The 26045-nt window shown below is 47.7% G+C and overlaps 1 protein-coding gene across 2 annotated transcripts; it reads right to left on the bottom strand.

Annotated features, from left to right (window-relative positions):
• Positions 1-1258: 1258 nt before the first annotated feature.
• Positions 1259-25468, bottom strand: asap3 (ArfGAP with SH3 domain, ankyrin repeat and PH domain 3). Of its 2 annotated transcripts, none has more exons than XM_028977463.1 (26): positions 25235-25468; positions 22870-22942; positions 18754-18899; positions 16548-16622; positions 16030-16079; positions 15173-15293; positions 14558-14643; positions 14274-14349; positions 13028-13114; positions 12835-12944; positions 12172-12241; positions 11791-11878; positions 11447-11495; positions 9984-10150; positions 9204-9337; positions 8997-9088; positions 8727-8907; positions 7156-7241; positions 6526-6641; positions 6317-6384; positions 6062-6169; positions 4415-4601; positions 4071-4335; positions 3157-3352; positions 2906-3037; positions 1259-2310 (listed from the first exon to the last, which is right to left on the bottom strand). In XM_028977463.1, exons 1-26 carry the CDS (start codon positions 25358-25360, stop codon positions 2239-2241), a joined length of 2961 nt encoding a protein of 986 aa, XP_028833296.1. In that variant the 5' UTR covers positions 25361-25468; the 3' UTR covers positions 1259-2238. The 2 variants fall into 2 exon arrangements, with proteins under 2 accessions (XP_028833296.1, XP_028833301.1); XM_028977468.1 differs by having other exon boundaries at positions 2910-3037.
• Positions 25469-26045: the final 577 nt, after the last annotated feature.

Below are 26045 nucleotides of genomic sequence, written 5' to 3'. Positions count from 1 at the left end.
CCAGGGCTGGGGGTGCCATGTAACCAACACACTTTTAAACGCATAACTTGTTGGCCCCTGGGTCCAGATGTATAAAAAGCTTGAGTATAACCCTGATCATCCTTATTGTGAATAACATTCAGACACAAGATGAACAAACCTAGTGTAAGCATATACAGTATATGAACAGTAGCATTTGTATGTTAATTGTAACTTAAGTAATATATTATTGACATATTAATTTTCCTTCCAAATATCTGTTGTTTTTTAGCCTTTGTCATTGTTGCCAGACTAATATTACCTGTACTGCAGAATGCGAAGAGGCGGCGACAGCAATATTTTCTGTTTCTTACTTCAGGGCTGCACAATTTTGGGGGAAAAAATTGTCATATAACTCAATATTGCGATATGATAAATGGCACTAAGTTGAAAGTGAAGTGATTGTCATTGTGAAACACTGCAGCACAGCACACGGTGACACAACTAAATGTGTCCTCTGTATTCAACCATCACGCTTTGGCAGCAGTGGGCAGCCATGACAGGCGCCCGGGGAGCAGTGTGAGGGGACGGTGCTTTGCTCAGTGGCACCTCAGTGGCACCTTGGAGCCTCGTGATTCGAAACTTCAACCTTCTGGTCACGGGACCGCTTCCTTAACCGCTAGGCCACCACTGCCCCTATATAGGAATTGCTGGATATAAATGCAATGTTTTAGGTTCTGATATTTTTCAATATTTTTAAGTACAAGTTCACCGTCGCCCAACTCTGTATCCATCCCCTCCTGAGCCGTCGTTGTGACGTCACCTATGCGACTTGCTGCTTTACTAGAGATGTCGGCATCACCTGACAACGGTGGCCGAGATTTCCAAATCAAATTAACATTTAATAACATTTTATCAATGTTATTCACCAAATCAAATTTACAAGCAGCGAATCATACGTGTAGGTACTGTAGACCAGAAGTTCATGTTTGCTGAGCGACGATTAACTGCGCAAGCCCGACCCGACTGATATTATAGAAATGAATTTCCACATCTACCCTGCATTCCCCGGTGTTTTAGGGGAGGGGTAAGAAATTTTCTGGCCGGACAAAGCATGAGAAACGGGAGGTAACCTTTTCCCTTATGACATCATAAGGGGACAAACTCGTCTGAGCTGCCGCTCTCTGAACGGTGAAGCAGAACGACCAAAACACCCTTTACACCTATTGCCATTTCTAGAACAGGCCCGGGTGAACTCGTATTAATATGTTAAATCATCTCACACATTTTCATGTCAGGGGACCTTTGAAAACATCTTTTTAATAAGTTATTCTTTTTAACATTGTTTTTTTTTTCACAGTTATTGTAAAACCCCACTCACACAGTCGTATCAGACCAGATTTAATGTTCACTTAATTCTAAACATTAAAATCATTTTGCCCAAATACAAATGTATAAAATACAAATTCATTAAAAAAAGCAATTCAAATGTTACAAAAGCTTACTAAAACATAAGGCAAAAATACAGAATTGTTTTTTGTACAAAGTCGTTCACACTGATGCTGAAAATCGGAAACTGCATCAATAATTCAAACCCTAGATTTAAAAAAAAAAAAACAGGATGATATGTAGTAAAAAAAAAAAATGAAACATGAAAATGAGAAGCATCCAGTTACTTATCATTACAGTAAAGTCAAACAGTTTACTTTTAATGGACAATTCATCCTGCTGCTGGAATATTATAAACAATCTTATTAGCAATTTCAATATGAATTTTTTTTTTTTCATAAAAACGGACCTCTAATTTAAATATCTTGGCACTTGTTTGATGTTTTGTTAAGATTCTTATTTACGACATGAAAAGACAAATGAATCCGGTCCAAAGTCTGACATTTTAAAGAGCTTTGCATGCAGCACTGCTGGACAGAGGGCAGGAGGAAAAAAAAAAAAAAAAAGCTCCACATCATCCTCATGAAGGTTATCACTTGTTTGAGCTGCTTGTGCAATCTGGTCATGTGTTCATGGCGCCTCTTCAAAGAAGAAGAAATCAGGCCGGTGAGAAAGTCTCCTGATAAAGAACCACACAGCACGGTACCTTGCGGGGTTCCGGCGCCGCTCCGAGGAAACAGAATCTCCCTCTCGGACCTGGAGCCCAGCCTGAAATCTCTCAACGCGGATGGGGTTTCAGGAGAGCTCCTGAGGGCCTGGAACCAGAACGTCACTTTTTGTTGCATCTGCCTCCACCATCTTCTGGTACCACGGTACGCCAAAGCTTTTTGATCAGTCTAACTTTTGCACGTAGTTGACGGGAAATAATCCACTCCTGGACGAGTCTCCTTCGATGTGGCCGACCTACCAATGAAACAAGAATGTCAATGTAACTTACTGCACCATGTGTGCTCGTGCAGGAAAAGTGACATTTAAAGTATTTATATTAGGGATGTGCAATTCCATAAAATTCCACTATTATGCATGTTTATCTTTTTACACCCCTGACGTATGTTATTTTAACATCAAACTTGCCCAACACAAACTAATTTGTAACATTCAAATCTGGACACACCTACTCATCTGACTCATTTTATGTCAAAAAAGACAATTATACACATCAACAGACGTTTTACGGCGCCGCTGCAGTCATGTGCTCCAATAAAGTTTTTAGATGTAACCCCAGTTGCTAAAGATCTAGAATCATGTCATAGGGCAAGATATCGTTAGATCGTTTAAAATATAAAATATTTAAATGTCTTGAACGTAAGGGCCGAACCTCTATTGGTGAAGATTTTTCTTCTCAGAAAAACTGTTTCTGGAGAAGGTGTGTCCATTATACACTATTTGACTATCAAATACACTATTTTATTAAAGCAACGTACAGATCCAGGTCTACGTTGGATTTAATTAACAAACGATACAACATGATGCTCAGAAGAAGATGAGCTGCACTCACCCACCAGTGTGCATCCTCAGTGGAGGTAACAATGATAACCTCATCCTTAAAGAAAGCCAGTTCCCTCGAACTGAGCGTCCTGCAGTCCACCAGGGCCTTAACCTTCCTCTGTTGAGGTTTAGACCTGGAAACCTGGTGTGTACACACACACACACACACACACACACACACCTGAACACGTGGATGGCGTAACAATCTGAGGGATCATCAACTAAGGTGATGTTCCGAGTAGTAATTCATTGCGACCGTACCATGGCGTTCTTTCGGCCGCGGGGTGGAGGCGGGAGGACCGGTACCAGGGTCTGGGCCGGTGCTGGTGCTGGACTCGGGTTCGGACTTGTGCTGGGGGGCACCAGGCTGCAGTACAGCTCCTCATGACTGCCCCCTACTGCACACTTCACGTGCACGCCGCTGCTCGTCCGCCGGTACGAGGTGGTCTTCTCAGAACTGCGTTCGTAAAAGCAGGAACAATACAACTCAACGAAAATACAAAATAGGGTGGTAAGTAGCCTGGCGGGTAACCCCCTCGCCTCTGAACCAGATGATCAGAAAATCCCAAGTTCATACCCCACATACTACAATCGTGTCCCTAAGCAAGACACTGTCCTGGTCACTAAGTTGTCCTGGATATGGGCATCTGATAAACACCATAAAATGTAATCAGACATTTTTATTCATCCTGAGAGAAATAAAAAAAAAACTCTTAAATAAATGTAAAGACATTCACTGTGTATAACAATATTGTGGATAGTAATATGTATAATTATTTTGTTTGCAGAATACCATTTATTTTTTATGAAAAGCTTTGTATTTTGACCTCTTGTACCTCACCTGCGGTACCCACACATACCACCAGGGGACAGAAAATCATCTTTACTGCATTTATCAGGCGCCCTTATCCAGAGCGCCTTACAATCAGTAGTGACAGGGACAGTCCCCCTGGAGACACTCAGGGTTAAGTGTCTTGCTCAGGGACGCAATGGTGGTAAGTGGGGTTTGAACCTGGGTCTTCGTGATCTTCTGGTTCGTAGGTGAATGTCTTGCTGTGTAGGCTACTACCACTCCTCATACTTACAGAATTTTATACATGAGCAGCCAAGCAGTTTGTTGTTTTTTTGACACCAATAACACTGAAATGGAGGGACACAAGGATCTGAACTCTGACCTGATGGGTCCCAGGTAGCTCTGGGGAGAGGTGGACGCACTCTTGCTCTCACTCCCTGCTCCCTGTCGGGAGCTGGGCTGCCCGTCCCACGACACCGCGTGTCTCTGTCCACGCACGATGCCTCCGTGAGGGGACTTGGGTGGTCGGGAGCCCTGGCCGTCCGTGGGGAGCGCCTGCAGACAATGTTTCTGGTTTAGGGACCTGGAGTGACGGTTCGGCAGGACCACCTCCTGGGCCGAGATTGAGATCTGGGGATCCGATTGACCTACAGTAGAAAGGGAAAAGGTCAGGGAGAAGGGACACATGTCAAGCTGAAGCGCTATGAGCCGGCATCCTCAGCTGACCTCTCAGGATGGACTTGTTGGGCAGTGGTGGCGGGTTCATGCCATTAGATGGCGCACTCTTGCTGGGCGGACTCGGGTAGAGGAAGTCAACATTTTCATAAGTCTTGTTGGACAAGCCGGTGCTGGAAAAGCTGCGGGCAGGTGTGGTGGGTGGAGGAGAGAGGAGGTTTCTGGACAAGGGGCTGACCTGGCAAATACGAACATTTCCGAATGCAACAACAAATCGATTAAATCGATAAAAATCGGTTACCAAAAGAGTCAACAACGAATTTCATAATCGATTTGTGGTGTCGCGTGACTTTGAGACATCTGATTATACTAACTAACTAACTAACTAACTAACTAACTAAATAAATAAATAAATAAATAAATTTTTAGTTGGGCGATGAGCGGAGTGAACTCACTTGGTCTCTTTCAGCGCCTCAGACAGGGCGGAGCAAAAAAAAAAAAAAAAAAAAAAAAAAAAAAAGCAGAGGAAGAGGAAATATACAATTCCAACATGGCCTCGAAATAAAGAGTGAGCCTGAGCCAAGAGCACGTGGACATTTTTTTTCCTTTTTGCATTGCAATGCAAAGTGTCTGAACAAAGGCAGCGAGAGAAAGTGTGTGTGTCTGCAGCGTAGTGCAGAGAACAAGTTCTGACATTCAAACACATTTTCGGATTTGTATTGTTCTTTATTTTTTATAAATTATTTATTGTTCTGGCAGCTCAGAATTTGGCAGATGTAAAGCATACATGTGTGTTTCTTGTGTTTTTATTATTATTATTATTATTATAACAGCTCAAGGAGCAACATGTTTGTGCACTTGTGCAAGATTTTAGTTCTGTTTTTGAATAAAGGGGTGGAAATGAATTGTTTTGAAATGAAATGAAATGTTCTTGTTTTATGATTAATGAATGCTTCTTTTCTATAATTAATAAAAAAAAAAACTACAGATTAATCAATTATTAAAATAATCTTTAGGTGCAGCCCTAGAATATTTAAAAATATATTTCTTCTAACAAGCATAATCTTTAGATGTGGTGCATTGGACTTGATCACTAATGTCACATTCACTAGTTATTAGTGAACACTTGAATGAAAGCGCTGATAATCTCCATGATTGTGTCGGTGGTGGGTGTGGTCATGTTTGTGACACCCACTGTGTAGAGAATGAAGGGAAACTGAGGAGATGGGGACACTATGCTACACCTGGGCGTGTCACGTATTGACAGGAGGGGGTTTGAATCATCCAATCATGCCTACAAGCTTCTTCCCATTTTAAACTTAAAAAAAAAAATAAATAAAAAAAAAAACATTAAAGATCATATTCCAGGAGTCAGAAAAAATTACACCTTCCAAAAAGCTGGATGGGTAGTTAGTTCCTCGTGTTTATTTTAATAAATTCTAGATAATTGAAGCGAAAAGTGATTGTCACATATGACACACCACAGCACAACACCAAGTGCACACAGAGAAATGAGTCCTCTGTATTTAACCATCGCTCGAGCAGTGGGCAGGGGAGCAAGTGTGTGGGGACCTCGGTGGCAGTTTGGGATTCGAACCCGCAACCTTCCAATAACGGATCTGCCTCCTTACCCGCTAGGACACCACTGCCCCTGGATGCATTGATGTGACATAAAAAAAAAAAAAGAAAAGCTCTTACTCTCTCATCCAGGTCATCCTCACTGTCGTACAAGGGTTCCTGTGGCATCTCCCACACATATTCCACATGGATCTGACAGTTAAATTTCCCACTGTGAGCCAATTCCAACTGCAAATAAAGACACACACAAACACACACAGTCTGAGACATGTCCATAACAGTCACAAGACTCACAGCGAGACAGACAGACTCCTCCTAGACCTGGGAATTGCTCAGATATAATATAAATGTGCACAAATCTAGGTCTGGTCTCACCAGCTCCACACAGTGGGACAGCTGAAGCCTCCTGGCGACATCAAGCGCGGTTTCACCAGCAGAGTTCACTGGAGACACAGGGGACAGAATTATAAACCTGGACTGACTAATAACTAATCGCTAGGTTTGTGTTCTCGTCCAAAAAACAAATAAATAAAAAATTCGCAACGTGATGTGAATTCATGCAACAGTCCCTGGGTGGGACGTACCTGTGGTCAGGACGGCTTTGCCTTTCAGCAGCAGTTTCAGGCACTCGGTCTTATTGTGCAGGACGCAGTAGTGCAGGGGGGTGCTACCGTCCGTCGTCTTCTTCTCCAGACAGCCACTGAAGAACATGCCCAACCAGTCAGGTATGCAGATGCACTATGCAGAGCCCCAACATACCGCACAAACATGCCGCTGCAAAAATAACTAGCGCTGTCCATTGATTAAAAAATGTAAAAAGTATTGCCTGTTTTGCAATTGATCGCAATTAATCCGGGTCAATTCTTAAGACTAACGGTTGATTTAATGCATATTTAATGCATGGGAAAGAGGCTCGGACAGGGTGTGAAACTCAGTCCATTTTATTCAATGGTTGGTAAAAAAATTGAAATGTAAAAATTTCTGTCTAAAGGCTCATTCAGATGATGTGGCCAAAAATATATATATTTTCATTTCGAATCCATGTAATAGGCCAGACCTTCAGAAACAGGAAGTGAACCGCACAAAGCTGTGTTTTGACAGCCCAAAAACATCTGTACATCTACAATATGGCGAAAGCCATGTTGCTTCAGGTGCAGGTTGCTCCGACAGGCTCACTGAACGGATTATAAAAGGGATTTTGAAGACACACGGACCTGTTCTGAGTGAGGAAGTCCACCAACGCCAGCGAACTCCTCTCCGCCAGCCGCACGGCCAGGTGCAGAGCCGTCTCCCCCTGATCCTGACAGAGAGAGGGAGACAAAAAGAAGAGGAAGTGTGCGAAGACGGTGCGCGTGTTCTCCTCTCTGTTCTCGAGTTGTTTGACTCGGGTCCTAAAATAACAGTTACGCGGACACACACAGCTCCAAAGAGATGTTCTATTCACACCATGCACGCTTCCTGAGCTGGAGGCAGCCAAAGGCTGATCTAAAGTAAACTTGATTGACACAGCAGCACAGCACACGGTGCACACAGTGAAATTTGTCCTCTGCATTTGACCCATAACCCTGAGCGAGCAGTGGGCAGCCATGACAGGCGCCCGGGGAGCAGTGTGTGGGGGATGGTGCTTTGCTCAGTGGCACCTCGGCGGATCGGGATTCGAACCGGCAACCTTCTGATTTACGGGCCGCTTCCTTAACCGCTAGGATAAGAGGGGGGGAAATGGTTTGGCGATGATTAACAGGTAGGAGAAAGCGAAGCCTTTAACTATGAGCTGAAAACTGCAGCGACTGCACTGCAGAAACGCCCTTCACCCTGTCATCATAAATTCAAACCGTCTCAGCGTTGCCTCATACTTCCTTAGGCCACCAACACCCACCCTGCTGCTCCACTTTAGCAGCAGCGCCGCCTACGTAGACCACAGCCATCTGTTTTCAGTTGGTGTAGTACGTTTCAGTTTGAACGAAACAGTGATGTCATGAGCTGGGGGGGGGAGTGGTGGCCTTAGCGGGTCCAAACCCCGAACCGCCAAGGTGCCACTGAGGTACCAAACCCATAAAGGGTGCTGAAATGAATCTCATGATCGATGCATCGTGATGCAGACGTGGACAATAATCGATTAAATCATAAGAACGTTGCTTTCTAGTTAAAAAGTATTGCCGGGAGTGACTGTGGCGGACTGATCTGAGTACAGCGGCGCTCCGGGTAGGAATTCGGCGAAACGAACGCCCTTCTGAATGCAATGTGCATTTTTACTCTGCTTTGTAGCAGCATTCCATTTGTAGCAGCATTCAAAAATGTTTAGTTGACGTCATCCGAACGTGCTGGTGCTAAACGCCCATGTGGAAGCTTCGATTTGCCATTCAGTCCACTCTCACCTGATGCCATGAATGCCAAAAAACGCCTGGTTCAGTCGTCCGTGTGAACGGGACCTTAACTCTCCTCTCACCGACATATTTGAAAACATGATGTGCAGTAATGTGGAAAAATGAATGCGTCGTGATGCATCGATCACTGCTCCCCGGGCGCCTTTCATGGCTGCCCACTGTTCACTGACGGTGATGGTTAAGAGCAGAGGACACCATCAGATGCACAGCTTGTGGCAAGCACAGAGCAACCAGCAGCCAATCAAATCCATTCGTACAAATATCCTGAATGTGGCTATGTTGGCCAACTGGTGGACTTATTGTGGGTTAAGTGACTGCGTTGTCACATGATTGGCTGCTGCTCCTCACCTCAAAGTAACTACGTAGAATTTCAAAAGAGCGAATTTGAATGCGTCCGGTACCTGCCCCTCCGGCAGCGCCACCGATTTAGACAGATCCTCCCCCTCAGCGTACAGCTGTAGTAACGCCCTGATGTCGCGGCTCTTTATGGCGTCGTAGACGGGGAGCGGGTCCGGTTCCTCCTTAGGCAGGACGTAGCGACGCTCCGCATACTTGGCCAGGATGTACTCCTTCCTCGCAGTCCTGGTTCATTAAAGACGTCGCACAGTTACCGTCATCGTCACCGCCGTCTGCATATCGATAATGTGTTGGACCAATGGAGTGCTGCTCACATGTCACTCTTGGGCCGCGGCTTTACAGCCTCACAGGGCAGGTTGGCCTCCATGATGTCGTTAAAGCGCGAGTTCCCCACACTCACCGCCACCTGCAGCCCGTATACACACGTACACACACACACACACACACACACACACAGAGAGAGCAGGGCTTAGGAGGACCTGCATTCGTCTTGGGGTTCGTTTGGCGGCAGTGGCTCGTACCAGCAGCTCAGACGTGCTTAGCACGTCTAACGTCAAGGACTGGATGCGGGAGTAGTGGACGCCGAGCTCCCGGTGGATTCCAGAACATTCTATGCAGGTGAGGATCCCCAGGTTGGTGGAGAGCCAGGTGGGATCTGGGGTGGGGAGCAGAGTTTAAGCGCAACACACTGAAATAAAGGCCGGGGGCATCCGGACGGTGTCCAGTTTATTCGAGACGCTCTGTAGCCACACGTCGCGTTCAAGACGGTACGTAGTGAAAGGAAACAAGGTGTCTCCAGAACCAGGTGCTACATGTAACATTTAAACAAAGTTACGGACTGACATTTACACTTACAGTATTTATCAGACGCCCTTGTCCAGAGTGACTTACAATCAGTAGTTACGGGGACAGTCCCCCCCTGGAGCAAATTTAGGGTTAAGTTTCTTGCTCAGGGACACAATGGTAGTAAGTGGGGTTTGAACCCGGGTCTTCTGGTTCACAGGCGAGTGTGTTACCCACTATGCATTTTCACATTTACGTTTACAGTATTTACCAGACGCCCGTATCCAGAGAACCTTACAACCAGTAGTGACAGGAACAGTCCCCCTGGACTGGTTTGCTCAGGGACCCAATTGCAGTAAGTGGACATCTGTGTCAAAGGAGTGTCTTACCCACAAGGACACTACCCCACACATACCACATAAAGTGCACATCTGCGTGTCCAGAACTTGAATTCTTGAATACATGGGTTTTAAACTGAAATGGCCCAGGTACTGAGACCACCGTCCCCTCCCAGTCACCTGGCGCGCCGCAGTCGCAGCAGGCCTCATTGCCGGGCATGTTGCGCAGGCCGGAGATGACGGCGCGGGCCAGCTCCTGCAGGCCGCTGTCCTGGAACTGCATCTGATCGGCCCCCAGCGCCGTGTTCAGAGCCTCGTCCTTACTGTTCTGCAGCACCGACACCCAGCTGCCACAAGAAATAAACGTCAGTGGGTTCAGCCTTTCACACTTTGGGGCAGTGGTGGCCCGGCGGGTAAGGAAACGAACCCATAATCAGAAGGTTGCCATTGAACAAAAAAAAAAAAAAAAAAAAAAAGCCCTTGAACAAAAAGGTGCCACTGAGCAAAGCACCGTCCCCACACGCTGCCCCCCGGGCGCCTGTCATGGCTGCCCACTGCTCACCAAGGGTGATGGTTAAATGCAGAGGACACATTTCGTTGTGTCACCGCGTGCTGTGCTGCAGTATTTCACAATGACAATCACTTCACTTGTTGTAATTATCTAGTTGGTAGGAGGGTTTCTTGCATACTAGACTAGACTCTACTATAATATGTATTCCCAAACATATTGTACTAGCGTTAAAATATTGCACTTAACTGTAAGCAGGGTATCTGCAGGTTTAAGGAAGCCAAATTTAAGACTTTTTAAGGTCTATTTAAGGATTCTTTCATCAAATGCAAGATCCTGCATCAGGGTTGTCAACTACATTTGTAGTTTCTCGGCACACACTATGAGAATTATATTGCATTTTGTTTTGTATTTGTATTGTAATATATTATTATTTGATCTATTAATTCTCCTGCACTTGTGAGCCGGGAAGTGCCCAGCGTGCTGTGTCTGGGGGATTACCGACCGACTGAAGGCACCATGGCGGATCGGGACTCGAACCGGAAACCTTCTGATCACGGGGCCGCTTCCTTAAACGCTAGGCCACCACTGGCCCATTTATACATTTATTAAAGAAGGATGGTCAAAGTTGTCCCACACCCCGGTTCAACCCCAAAAATACAAAACACGTATGAGAAGTGTGTCAAATTATATAGATAATTATATAGATAAGCCCGTGTAAGGAAATAAGTATTAGTTCGCTGAGAAAAATCCCATAATATTTCTTTCTGGTATGGAGGGTTTTTCAGATGGTTTTACTTCTGATGTTTCTGCAGAGCGTCATGAGTATGGCGTCCTGCCTGGTGACCTCTTCCCCTGCTGTATTCTTCTTTCTCTCGGTTCTCTCGTATTTGCACGGTTCCTCCGGACCACACAGGGCGGTGGGGGTGCACCACGGAGGATTCCCGGCCAAACCCAGCCGCGGTCCGCCTATCTACCCCCCAATCTCCCCTCCTCCCTCTCTCTCTCTCTCTCTCTCTCTCTCTCTCTCTCTCTGGCTGTTGACTTGTTGTTTGCGCGGTCGTGTCGGCGCATGCCACCCCGCGCTGGGAGGAGGCCGCACGAAAGCCGGATCGTTCGGTTCTGGGCTGCTTACATCATGCATTCCTGCTCGTTCTCGGCCTGGAAGTGGTAGGTCCGATTATCTGTGGCAGACAGATGGGAAGAGGAGGGCGTGAGTCTCCACGGAGCCGGAGCAACAAAGGGGCCGGTTCCAGGGAGAACTCTGGGAAAAACCGGATCTACAGCAACATCGCGGCGCTGCAGGCCAGAACAAGCCCGGCCCTGCACCTGCTTTTCATTAAGGGAGGAGCTCAGAGCTCACCACGCCTCATAGAAACACAATCAAACAAATTACCGGGGTTTTCCAGCAAATATCAACTTTAAAACAAGCATCTGCTGACTGTAACTTCGGCCAAGTGTGTTGAACAGGGGACGTACGTGTCACCAAGTCAAACGTCCCCTTCTCCTCCAGGTTGGGTCGCACCTGACATGTCAGGAGGTTGAGCTTCGCTGGTGGCCTGTTAATCTGAGAGCAGACGTGACCAGAATTAGTCAAAAATTATTTTATATGGCATTGTTGTGGTTAATACACTACAACACAACACGAAATGTTCACATTATAACATGAGATCTCAACGCCATCAGGCAAAGGCAGAGAAACACACTGCGGGTTAAATATTGTAATAACATCAGTCTTATGTATTTTATGTGTGATGTAAGTACACTATTTAAAAAAAAACGGACCATACGGGTTCTTTCCTGAATAAAATCTTCCCGCTGGAAGCGTGAAGCGCGTTATTCCGGCTGGGGTTTGTTTACCGTGCTGTGGGAGATGGTCAGGCAGCCGTACTTCACCCCGCACTTCCTCCTCTGCCACACTTTCCTGATCCTGTGGGAGGCGGAATGTTGTGAGGGCAAAACATCCAGGCGAACAAAACTGCTAAACGCCGGTAAACTCTGCTCAGACGCGCTCATTAATGAAAGTTGAATGTTCTCACCACGCCAGCCCATGGTGCCCTCCGCACTTTACATTTACGGCATTTACCAGACGCCCTTATCCAGAGCGACTTACAATCAGTATTACAGGGACAGTCACCCTGGAGCAACTTAGGGTTAAGTGTCTTGCTCAGGGACACAATGGTGGTAGGTGGGATTTGAACCTGGGTCTTCTGGTTCATAGGCGAGTGTATTACCCACTGGGCTACAACCACCCCTTTTTTTTACCACCACTTCTGGTAATTATGACTGGGCTCGTGTCACACTAACCGGTGCCAGATGTGTCTGCCCTAACCCCTATCCCCACCATGGAGACACGTCCCATCCAGCCGCAACAGTTCAGCCCCACCCGCTGCCCACTCACTCTGAACTCCCAGCATCCCACGGTCCCCGCGGAGCTGCTCTCACTCACTCACACACACACACACACACACACACACCAGGCCAGGAGGGTCTTCAGCGTTACTGGACCGGGGGGCTATTTACCCGTCGCTCTTTTTCATCAGGAAGCCCGACTTCTCCGTGCCGTACTTCTTGTTGCCCTGAGGCTGGTGGATGCTGTAGCCGTGGCCGGAGTTCTTGCGGTTCAGGTATTCCTGGGAGGGAGAGCACCGGAGAGTTCCGTTAGTGCGGGTGGCCTCGGATGACCGCGGCTTCGCCGACGGCGGCTCAAACTCGCCTCTTTGCCGTCCACCTGCAGCGCGGCCCTGAGGGAGTCTCGTAGCTGGGTGAGCTGACGCGTCTCCTCATCCTGCTCCTGCCGAACCTGCGTTCGGCCAAACAACGGCAGACGTTCACTGTGGTTTTCACAACGTTTAATAGCTTTATACCGACTTACTAACCGGATTCTACTGAGCATGTCAGCAGTAGGCAAATAGGCCATCAAACAAATATTTAGCAGGACTAAGGAGTAACGAGTTACATAATTTAATTACAAATAAAATGGAATTGTAATTCCTTACATTACTGTAGCAAAAGGTGTCATTAAATTACAGTTACTTATTGAAATATTCCACCTCTAAAGGGTTAAAGCAGTGGCGCCCAATCAATCGCGAAGTGCATCACAAGCATCCATGCACATGCAACTAAACGTGTAAACATTTAACATGCAAACGTGTCCGAAGACAAAGAACAAAAATGGATCATTTTCATTCAGAGTGGGATTGTGTCATCGAATTCAAAGTCCATATGTCTTATATGCAATGCGAGGCTTTACTGAAGTATACTACTATTTACTATTGTATTTGTACCTTTTGAACTACAATTATTCTCACATACAGCCGGTATAAAGGGAGATTTAGTGGTAAATGCCTCAGTGGTGATTTGTTTATTTACGGCATTTATCAGACTTAGAGCGACTTAGAAATCAGTAGTTACAGGGACAGTCCCCCCCTTGGAGACACTCAGGGTTAAGTGTCTTGCTCAGGGACACAATGGTAGTAAGTGGGATTTGAACCTGGGTCTTCTGGTTCATAGGCAAGTGTGTTACCCGCTAGGCTACTAGCACCCTGGTAGTATATTTATATTTTCTGGATGTGATATACATTTGTCTTCCATAGTCCACAATGTTTTCATTAATCAATTACACAATTTGCAGAAAGAAATGTGATATCTACAACAATAATTAGCATTCATAAATATCTATGCAATGGCTAATTTATAGATGGAAGTTCACTTGCTTGATGGCAATTTAAAGACATAGAGGGCCTTATAGGGACAGATTAAGATAGATTGGAATTGAACTCCCAATGCAGAGCATGATGATTTTCAAATGAAAATTACTTGCAAATTGTTATTATTATTTGTTAAAAAAACCTAATAAATATTTCTTGATTCATGCATTAACGGGTTAAAGGAATGCAACACACTCCACAGGAATCCAGATCCGATCGCATACGGAGACGTGATTAAAATATATATATTACCGTGTGCACAGAGGTCACCAGCTTCTCCACAAATGGCTGGAGGCTCTCAGCAGCTTTCAGGCCGTCCTGGAAAAAGCTGCAGACCACATTGTTCATTCAATCCCTACATTTCAGCCACAACAACGCTGCAGTCCATTCAAGCAGAACTGTGATTAAAATAGATAAAAGTGCAGAGCGGGGCGACAATATAAACAGTTATTGTTCCGTGTGGGCCACAGATATGATTTCAATAGATGCTTTCTATAACAAAGGAAGGTTTTTGAGCCCCAGCAGTTAAAACTCACTTGAGCTGGGCGTGGTAGTACTTGATGAGACTCTGAAGGAGGTCGGGACCCTGACGGACCTTCAGCTCCTGGATCTTGATTAAGTACTGAAAGAAAAAAAAAGTGCAGCATTTTCACAAACATGTGAATATAGAGTTTTACTTCATTTACCTGGAAGGACTCAATATATGACACTCAAACATACGGTCTTATCTTTTCGTCCCTGTGCTTGTGTGTGCAGGACAAAAACAACCAGAACGAAGGTACTGATGCTTAAAACAGAGAGTGAAATTAATAAATTGGTCTCTATTATGCCATATTCTGCCTGCCAAGTCACTTCCTAAAGGGACATGGTCTGAAAGAGAGCCGGAGACATTTTACGTGGTTCCCTGACTCCCCCTGAGCCCTGATCCGGTAAGAGTGGCCTGATGTCAGACAGATTTTTCAGACGGACCATGCGGATTATGGAAGGAATGATGTGTTGGCTCTCCACCCCTCTGTCCTTTCAGACGTGACCGTTTTACAACAAAGTGTCGTTTGGAACCTCGGCGGTTGAAATAAACTTTCCATAGGCTGTTTGGGGAGAATGGAAAGGCACCGTAAGCCCCACCCATTCAACGCCCCGCCCCTCCCTACCTCGCACATCTGCAGCTGGAAGACCCGCCTCTCGTGCTCCATGTCCTCCATCGCGTCCGACCCCTCCGTCCTGATGAGGCCCAGCTTCTGTTTCTCTCTCCTCTCCTTCTCCAACTTCCCTCTAAATAAGAATGTAGTTGTTCCAAGAGCGTGTCCAAAATTGTCAGGTATTAAGGAGCGGCGGTCTTAAAATAAACCGTAATAAAGTGCGTTTCATTATCCCTCTTTGTAGAAGATTAAAGGAGAGAAGATGGTCATTAAGTAATAAGGCGCTGGGCTGGATGCGGCCCCGTTCCCAATTTATAAGGCCTGTAATGGGGTGGGAGAAGACGGGGAAGCGGGAAGGTGAGCGATGGAACACAATTAGCGACACTACAAGGTAATGGTGTCGACGCACCTGTTGTTTCCAAGCTTATTTACGAGTATGAGCAGCCCTTCTGGTACTCTCACACACAAACTCTCATGTCTGACAACGCCCGCAATTATTATTTTTTTTATTAGCTCAAACACGTTATTAAAGTTATGCAATGCAAAGACTGCATATTCGTTAGTAGCGGCCTCGCCTACGAACCAGACAACCACGAACTTTCCTACCATCGTGACCCTGAGCGAGACACTTAACCCCGAGGGTCTCCAGGCTGGACTGTCCCTGCAACTCTAGGTAAATGCTGTAAATGTGAACGGACTAAGAGGGTTTGTTTCTGGTGCTCATCAGACACTCTCGCTTCAGAAACTTCAGCCATGTTCTGATGTTAATTAATTAGAGACAGGAATGGCACAAATGCCAATCGTGACGTGCATTACGCCGTCGTCGTCAGCGCCGCGCCACGCCATGCACGGTGCCTGCCAACACTCACACTTTCACGTCGTAGTCCTTCCAGCTCCTCTCCATGTGTTTCCTCAGCTCCTGTGTGGCGATGGAAAGAGAGGTCAGACGTGAAGCGGACCCGAGACTCCTCCGGCCTTTCGCAATGACAAAAACTCCGCGGTAACCGCTGAGGGTGGCGACTGCCAAAACACCGGCCGCCGGTGGTGCGCCGACGTGTTCGGTGTAAAGGACGGACGATCTGTGTATACAGTACCAGTTTATTTTTCTTTCTTACACTGTAGATGAAGACAGAAAAAAAAAATCTAAACTATGAAAGATCACACAGGGAGCAGAAAAAAGGCGAGTTAAAGCAGAATATTTCCTCAATGGGGCGGTGGTGGCCTAGCGGTTAAGGAAGCGGCCCCGTAATCAGAAGGTTGCCGGTTCGAATCCCGAACCATTTACAATTTGTTAGAAAAACAAAGAAAAACATGAGGAGGTGTGTCCAAACGTTTGACTGGTACTGTATACACACACACACACACAAACTTAACTAAACACACTTACCAGCCTGCTGTCTTTGAGCTCGTTCTTCAAAATGTTCTCCAGTGGAAAAGACATGATGTTGTTCAGGTTCTGGACCTGTGGAAGACAAACATGCAGTCAGAAAGGCCTCTCCAAAAAAAAAAAATTAAAAAAAGGTCATTAGCCTCTGCTTTGTTGTAAAAATAAATAAATAAATAAATCACATGTAAAAAACAGAGAATCAATAAAAGACCAGGCTGAAGAAATCCCGACAAAAGGCGCTTGATAATATTGCGAGTTCGCCTTGGTAAAGAACTCAAAATGTCCAATCCCAGCACAGATGGCTAAAAGGCCTCCGAGACCGCAAATAAAGAGCAATTTCAGCGAAGGTGCGACCATCACTCCACGAGCTTCAACACGAGAGAGAAGACATGACGGTGAGTTAAAAAAAAAAAAAAAAGTAAAGTGTCTGAGGCCGAGTCAAGCTTTGGGGCGGGGAAGACGTGATTGAAAGTGATTGTTTTCGTCATTGTGATGCACAGCATGTGGAGATGCAACAAAATGTTCCTATTGTAGGAATTATCATTTCACCTTTGTTTGTTCTGTCCTTCCTTGGTGCTTAGGAGAACTTTAAATGAGAAGCTCCTTTAGAAATGTATCCGAAGTGAATTGTGCTTCAACCCAGAAGATCTGACTGAGTCTTCTTCAAGGCCAATATGCAGAGCGCAGCCCTTCCAAGCCGGCTGAACTTGACTGGGCTAATTAGCTAAGTGTTTGTGTTCATGTCTGGTCCGGTCCACGGCCAGGTATCAGTAGCACTTGTACTTTTGACATGGTTAATTGCAACAGCAATAAAGGGTTCTCATCTACCTAATTACTAGTTTTAGAAGCCAGGAGATGTTTGGAAGGTCTGGGGCGTCAGGACCCACAGAAACCAGCAGCGCTGAAATGGCTGATGGTTTAAAACAGCAGTAAACACAAGCACACAGACACAGACACACACACAGAGCAAAGAACTGAAACCCCCTGCACCATCATCATCATAGCCTGAATCTTCATCTCCAGCCCTTCCATGCTAGGTGAGGATTTGAACCCAGTTAAACCGAACGAAAGGCACTCAGACATACACTGTGTGTTTAACAAAGCGTTGCCATGGACACAATCAGCAGAAAGGAACCATGCGGTCGGGTCTGCAGGGCTCGACCTTCTGGTGTTCAGTCCATAGATCTATACATCTAGCTATGATATATATACATATACACACACACACACACACGGGGTCCTAAGGCAAAATTAGAAAAATTGCACAACAGCCTGGTGCACAAATGACACATTCTGTTTGCACTTTGTGTGTGTGTGTGTGTGTGTGTTTATTATGTGTGCTCTGTGTTAAAGTGGAGCCACACAGTCTCGCTGTATATCTGTGTAAGTAGTCAAGACGACAACATGGATTACTCCGACTTGAAGACATTTGAGCGCACACACTGACAGAGCTGGAAAGTACCCCCCCCCATGATCCCTGACCCTCCAGCTGCAGCAGAACCACTTTCTCTGCTCTAGACATAAATCACACACACACACACATACACACACACACACACTGCAGGTAACCAGATCTGTTTAAAACGCCGCCAGACCAGTCAGATCACTGCTCGGCTAATTCACGGCTTAGCCTCGTCTGAACTGCATCGTCCCGGAGTCCTCTTCATATCTCCACTCCCTCCCAGGCCCTATTTAACCACCGTTTCTGAGAACTGCTTCACGTTGGGGTTGCATGGAGTAGACCGACGCCTGGCACCCGTGGAATTACCCACAGCTCCTCTGCATTTCTTGGTTTTGCCTCAGAAGCAGCATTTTCGGTGTCACCACACAGGTTTTCGATCGGACTGAGGTCCGGGATTTGGGCTGGACACCCAAATCTCGGGGCAGCTCGTCATTAACGCGGTGGCCTAGTGGGTAAGGAAAAAGAACCTGTAGCCAAAGGGTCGAAGGGTTCGAATCCTGAATTGCCACTGCGGTCCTCTTGATCAAGGCATCGTCCCCACACACTGCTCATTGGGCGCCTGTCATGGCTGCCCACCGCTCAACCAAGGGTGATGGGTTAAAAGCAGAGGACACGTTTCGATGTGTCACCGTGTGCTGTGCTGTGTTTCCAACCACAGCAGCAGCTCCTCACGGCCACCCGTCATGCGAATTCACCCGCGAAATCCGGCAGGACACCAGATCCCCGCCGCCACTCGGCACCTACCAGGCTCTTGAGGAGCGCGGTGACCTCCCTGGTGAACACGGCCAGGTTGAAGAACCCCGTGGAGACCTCGTTGTCGTCCTGCGACAGGTGGCTGTTGCCCAGGTTCTCCAGGAGCTCGATGTACTGCTCCTTACACTCCACGTGCGCTGCGGGGCCAGAAACACAGGCAGACTGAGACACAGCAAGAAGGACGCAAGCTGCTGGTGGGTGGTGGTAGCCTAGTGTTTAACACACTCGCCTATGAACCAGAAGACCCAGGTTCAAATCCCACTTACTACCATTGTGTCCCTGAGCAAGACACTTAACCCTGAGTGTCTCCAGGGGGGGACTGTCCCTGTAACCACTGATTGTATGTCGCTCTGGATAAGGTTGTCTGGTAAATGCCATAAATGTAAAAATGTAAATGTTAGGCCACAGATCTGATTGGTGGTTGAAAGTGCAAATGGCAAAGACGACATTTACTTAATCCGCCTATTTCACTGACGTGAATACATTCACATTTACAGACCCTGAACCTGGGTCTTCTGGTTCATAGGCGAGTGTGTTACCCACTAGGCTACTACCAGCCTCTACTTTACTTTACTTCCGATGTTTACTTCTGAGTACAGATCCAGGTAGGAGTTTGGTGTTTGAAACGAGCGCCCTCTGAACGCCACACGCGTTTTTACAAACGCCAGAAAAACAGCCGGTTCAGACGTCTGTGTGATCGAGGCCTTCACTCTCATCTCACGAGCGTACATGAAAACCTAATGTGAAGTAAAGTCGAAAAATCGATGGGATGCATAGAGATATCGAATTGATTAATTGACATGATAATCATAATCAAATGGATTTGATTGATAATCACACAATATTAGAAGTATTTTTAAGGCTGATCAGATCTGATAATTGAACTGGAAAATATACAGTTCATGCCAAAAGTTTGGACACTCCTCCTCATTCAGTGTTTTCTTTATCTTCATGACCATTTACGTTGGTAGATTCTCACTGAAGGCATCAAAACTATGAATGAACACATGTGGAGTTACGTACTTAACAAAAAGTGGAGACCTGGCCTCCACAGTCACCGGACCTGAACCCAATCCAGATGGTTTGGGGTGAGCTGGACCAACAAGTGCTAAACACCTCTGGGAACTCCTTCAAGACTGTTGGAGAAGCATTTCAGGTGATGACCTGAAGCTCATCGAGAGAATGCCAAGAGTGTGTAAAGCAGTAATCAGAGCAAACAAACTAGAATATAAAACGTGTTTTCACTTATTTCACCTTTTTTTGTTAAGTACAGAACTCCACATGTGTTCATTCATAGTTTTGATGCCTTCAGTGAGAATCTACAAACGTAAATGGTCATGAACATAAAGAAAACACATTGACTGAGAAGGTGTGTATAAACTTTTGGCCTGTACTGTACATGCACATCTCCCATGAAAAAGAAAAGAGAATAAAATCTCACTTCCCGTCCATGTTAAAGTTGCAGTATTTGCACCATTTATAATACGGCGTAGAGTTACGATTCCCAATGGACATCTCGCATCTCTGCGTGTAAAAGGATGTTTTGCTGTAGAACGGTGACGGCGGCCGAGCGGTTAATACAGCATCGTGTCCCTGGGCGAGACACTTGACCCTGAGCGTCCCCAGGGGGAGTGTCCCAGTCACTACTGACTGTGAGACGCTCCGGATAAGGGCGTCTGGTGAATGCCGTGAATGTAATGTTAACGCGCTGTGGGTAACGACAGCATGCATTGCAGCGTGACTCGCATCCGCTCGCCATTTTAACGGGACCCGAAACCCTTTTTTTCCCCCACTGTTGCTGGTCCTCGGCTGCGTTCCTGTGACTCCGCCCCTCGCGCTGATCAAAGCGCGGAGGGGCCGAGACGCTGGCGACGGATAGAAGAGCGAGCGAAGAGCGCGGGCCTGGAACACATCAAACAGCGCTTGAGAGCAGCGTGTGTGTGTGTGTGTGTGTGTGTGTGTGTGGGGAGGAGGCAACATGAGCCAGTCGATGGGGGATGTTTGTCTACGACAGCAACCAAGCGATACACTTTTACGCCAGGCGCGTAACAAAGTCCTCTTTTTTTACACACTTGGGCTCAGTGGAAGTAATGAATAGGCGAAGTCGACGTGGAAACGCACCATCGCGGCGATAATTACGGGTTCTGCGGACATATAAGCACTCGAACCCTCCCAGCGAGCCAACATGCACAAAACAAGATCCTGGCACATCCAAAACAGGCTGATGAGACGCCTCCCAGAGTTGGCCGTGGTGCACCCCAAACCCCCCCGAGGTCTCACGCAGCCGTACGTCACTCCAGGCAGAGCGTTCGCCGGCTTCCAAAGTCAACCGAGCGGCAGGAAGGGGCGGGCCCTCGCAGCTTTACCGGAATGTTCTGACTCAACCCGCACCGAGGCTGCACAACCACATCTGGCCAGATACGTTTCTCGGAAGCTTTTACTTTTAATCAGGGGCGGGTAGTAAAGAGTTCAATTTGCTCCCGTACACCTCAGTAACTTTTTGAGTGGGTATACAACGCCATACTTTTTACCTTTACGGCATTTACCAGACGCCCTTATCCAGAGCGACTTACAATCAGTAGTTACAGGGACAGTCCCCCCCTGGGGACACTCAGGGTTAAGTGTCTTGCTCAGGGACACGATGGGGTTTGAACCTGGGTTATTTTTAAAACCATTTACTCCACACATTTTCAGATGTTTCACCAATCAGATGTAGCCATGCAGTCACATGACCACACAACCCATCAAAGCGAAGTGATTGTCACTGTGATACACAGCAGCACACAGTGAAACATGAACCAGAAGACCCGGGTTCGAATCCCACTTACTACCATTGTGTCCCTGAGCAAGACACTTAACCCTAAATTGCTCCAGGGGGGGACTGTCCCTGTAATACTGATTGTAAGTCGCTCTGGATAAGGGCGTCTGATAAATGCTGTAAATGTAAATGTAAATGTCCTCTGCATTTAACCATCACCCTTGGTGAGCAGTGGGCAGCCATGACAGGCGCCCGGGTGGGGACGGTGATTTGCTCGGTGGCACCTTGGCGGGTCGGGATTCGAACCTGCAACCTTCTGATTACGGGGCCGCTTCCTTAACCGCTAGGCCACCACTGCCCCAAACAAAGAGAGTTTTTGTCCCTGGGTGAGCTCGAACCACCAACCTTTTGGTTAACAGCCGAACGTGCTAACCAACAGGGTGTGAAAAATGGCAGATGCGACCGTCTCCAGTGCTAAAACCAAGGTTTAGAGAAAGAATACCAAATCCCAGTCTTTCATACGGATCCTTCAACATTCGTCAAAATTTGGTAAAATGGCGCCATAAGCAAAGTGGACCTCTAAACGTTCTAGAGGAAAGAAGTGGACATTTAATATATCGATGCAAACACACATAAGATATACTTCATATGCTCGGATTTAGTCCATTAAGTTTTTAATATTATTAGGAAGTACCAGAATTAGCACATTTATACATTTTCTGTCCGAATACAAGTACTTTTACTCCGTACTTCAGTGTTTTTATCCCCACGTTCTTTTGTACTCTAACTTGAGTACATTTCTGGATGGCCACTTTTTACTTTTTATTAGATTATTATTTGGAGTGATGCTACTTGAGTAGACGTTTAAGGTGGTGGTAGCCTAGCGGGTCACACACTCGCCTATGAACCAGAAGTCCCAGGTTCAAATCCCACTTACTACCATCGTGTCCCTGAGCAAGACACTTAACCCTGAGTGTCTCCAGGGGGGACTGTCCCTGTAAGTCCCTCTGGACAAGGGCGTCCGGTAAATGCCGTAAATGTAAAAGTTTTGGCTACTCTAACCGCCTCTGGTTTTGATATTTTAAAAAAAGAAATAAATAAAATAAAATGCGTTTTCGGGGGCCGCGTGCGTGCAGCACAATAGAAGCATTTGAACGGGGGCAAGTAAATGCAAGTGGGAGCCCGACAGCACCGGCATTCACCGCACACAACAAACTGCGCATTCTGGCAGCGCATAGTCCCGTCTTTCAGCCCTCACTGGGGCCCTTTGTCCACCGCGGCCGGTCACCCGTCCCGTGCGGCCAGCGGCAGCTCGGCGGGTTACGGGGACGCGTCCTTCATTTGCTTACTCAGTCCGGAGTGGTGGATGCCCTTCACCGTCTTCTTCAGCTTCTGCAGGTTGTGCTGGTCCGTCTCCAGCGACTGCGGCACAAAGAGAAAAGGCGCGATTATCACCACGGGGACCAGCGATGACAAACCGTGACGGGTGGCAGTCGACACAGAGCAAGGCCACTTTACACAAGACCAGTGCACCAATCAAAACGCCTGCATCATGGTGATACACAGCAGCACAGCACACGGTGACACGGTGAAATGTGTCCTCTGCTTTTGACCATCACCCTTGGTGAGCAGCGGGCACCATGACGGGCGCCCGGGGAGCAGTGTGTGGGGACGGATCGGGATTCGAACCAGCAAACTTCTGATTACGGGGCCGCTTCCTTAACCGCTGGCCATTGGTCTGTGGCGTCCAGTGACGTCCCCAGGGTACGAGGGGTGTCGAACATGGACGCACCACCTGGACGTGGTGACAGGAGAGGATTTAGATCGTCCAGAATGAGGAACAGCAGTCAATCACGTCCTACAATCAAGCTCCTCCCCCTTTTAAACTCGGTTCATGACATCATTAACGTTCAATGAAGCGCTGGCCGGGTGGTTAGTTCCACTTCCTGTTTGTAGCTGACTACACTCCCCACACGGTGAAAAGCGGCGTCTAGACATAACCCTCGGAGGGACAGGACTGACGAGAAGGACGGGTCCCTGCAGGACACACACACGTTACTGCTGGAAAACTGCACGGGAGTCGGCGAGTTGGCAATAAACGGCGCGCCGATGTCTCTTATCAGTTTGTCTTTCGGCGGCCTTATTGATCCCGCCTCAGAGACGCACTAATAAGTAAACCGTGCAAGGCCGGGACTCGTCGGCCAATGGGAACGCGGCCTCACGTGGCTCCGCCTTGTTTTTAACTGGACCAGACCACCTTGCGCCAGGCGGGAGGAGACGGACGTCGGCTGCGACCCCGAAGCGCCCACGTTTCCCCACACTCGGAGGGAGCTTTCACGCGGGCGTGGGACATTTTCCGGCTCCGCCCCCTACGGGCCCGCCCACCGGCGAATGACGAGGTTTCGCCATAAAAAACACAAGCTTAAACCCAAACAGGACCTTGAGGCTGTATTTACACGTGGCGACCTTCACACACACACACACACACACACACACACACACACACACACACACACACACACACGCAGTCCAGCGCAGGCCACCGACGATCGACCCAACAAACCCGGAACTCAACCGCAAATCCCGCAGTGCCGCTTCCTTTCGCTGAAACCGGGGACGAGAAATAAATATCGTTTTTTATTTAAAACACACGAGATCCACGACCCACCAGCGGCTTCTCTCCCAGAAGACACCTCGTCCCCTCTGTCCACAAGGAAGACCGGGTGTTAGTGGGCGAGACACTCGCCTACGAACCAGAAGACCCAGGTCCAAACCCCACTTACTACCATCATGTCCCTGAGCAAGACACTTAACCCTGAGTGTCTCCAGGGGGGGACTGTCCCTGTCAATACTGATTGTAAGGTGCTCTGGATAAGGGCGTCTGGTAAATGCCGTAAATGTAAATGCAGTCTTGACAGGAGCAGGGGTGCTTTGCTCAGTGGGACCTCGGCGGATCGGGATTCGAACCGGCAACCTTCTGTTCAGTGAAAGTGAAGCGATTGTCTCTTGTGACACACAGCAGCACAGCACACGGTGCACACAGTGATGACAGGCACCCGGGGAGCAGCGTGTGGGGACGGTGCTTTGCTCGGTGTCACCTCGGCGGATCGGGATTCGAACCGGCAACCTTCTGACCACGGGGCCGCTTAACCGCTAGGCCACCGCTGCTCCAGGGGAACCGTCCCTGTCACTGCAGCTCTGGACCAGAGCGTCTGGTGGCACATTCCTGACTGCAGCAGGCCACCACAGAACCGGCGTCGTCCCCGAAACCCAACTCCCCTTCAGAGTCGCAGCCCGCAGCCACGTTCTCGTCACGGAATATTCTGTTACACGGAACATTCTGGCATTCCGAGTTCCTCTCCGCGAAACACGACACAAAAACCACCAAAATATTCCCGACCAACCCGATCCTTCGTTCGAAAAGGACAAGCGTGTGAGCAGCTACGGCCCTTTATTTAGACCTGCAGAACTTCTAGATCGTTCTCTGGACATTTACGGCATTTACCAGACGCCCTTATCCAGAGCGACTTACAATCAGTAGTTACAGGGACAGTCCCCCCTGGAGACACTCAGGGTTAAGTGTCTTATTCGGGGACACGGTGGTAGTAAGTGGGGTTCGAACCCGGGTCTTCTGGTTCATAGGCTACTACCAGCCTCCACCACAACACGGCACCTGTCCCCCGACTCGGGGACCGGGCGAGCAGGTGGACTCACCTCCTCCAGCGCGGACACCGCGCTCCTGCTGTCGCCGATCCGGGCCTGGAAGCGCGACGTGGCCGGCGAGGTCATGTCCTCGGTGGCCAGGGAGACGAAGTCCGACACGCTGAGTCGCTCCAGCATGGCGACACACGACGACGTCGCCTACATGAAAGAGGGAAGAGAAGAAGAAAAAAAAAAGTCCTCCCGGCGCCGCTCGGTCCGGGACTCGGGGCGTTGCGCGCGTCCGTGTGCGCGCGTCCGACAGTGCGCGCCGCCGCCGCGCTCGAGCTCCGCGTGCGCGCGCCGCCGGGAGGGAGGGGCGGAATTCCGCCGTCACGTGGGGACGTTCCAGCGCGCGGTTTACCTGCGGAGCCGAATTCCCGAAATCTGACCAGATTAAATCATTTCAAAACGTTCCTTTGACCTAGTTCATAAGAAACATCTGTACAGGGGTGGGCTATTTATATGGATACACCTTAATAAAATGGGAATGGTTGGTGACATTGAACACATTTTAAAAGTGGTCAGAAACTTGTAAATAACTCATGAAAGAATAAAGTTACGTTAAAACCATTGTTTTTCCTTGTGAAATTACCAATAAATTTGATGTGTCACATGAAAAGTTTTGAAAAAGTTTTTCTTGAAAAGTTTGCCCCCTCACATATACTAATGTGCCACAAACAGGACGTTAATATCACCAACCATTCCCATTTTATTATGGTGTGTCCATATAAATGGACCACCCTGTACAATAAGAAGGTTGCGTAAGTGTGCACGCCCCTAAAACCTGACATGGCTCTCTTGGTCAATGTCTTTTGCCTGAAGT

This window comes from Denticeps clupeoides, chromosome 1 (assembly GCF_900700375.1).
Source record: "Denticeps clupeoides chromosome 1, fDenClu1.1, whole genome shotgun sequence".
Taxonomy (NCBI): domain Eukaryota; kingdom Metazoa; phylum Chordata; class Actinopteri; order Clupeiformes; family Denticipitidae; genus Denticeps; species Denticeps clupeoides.
The sequence above is the reverse complement of the archived record's forward strand: the minus strand, read 5'-3'. Positions and strand labels throughout refer to the sequence as shown.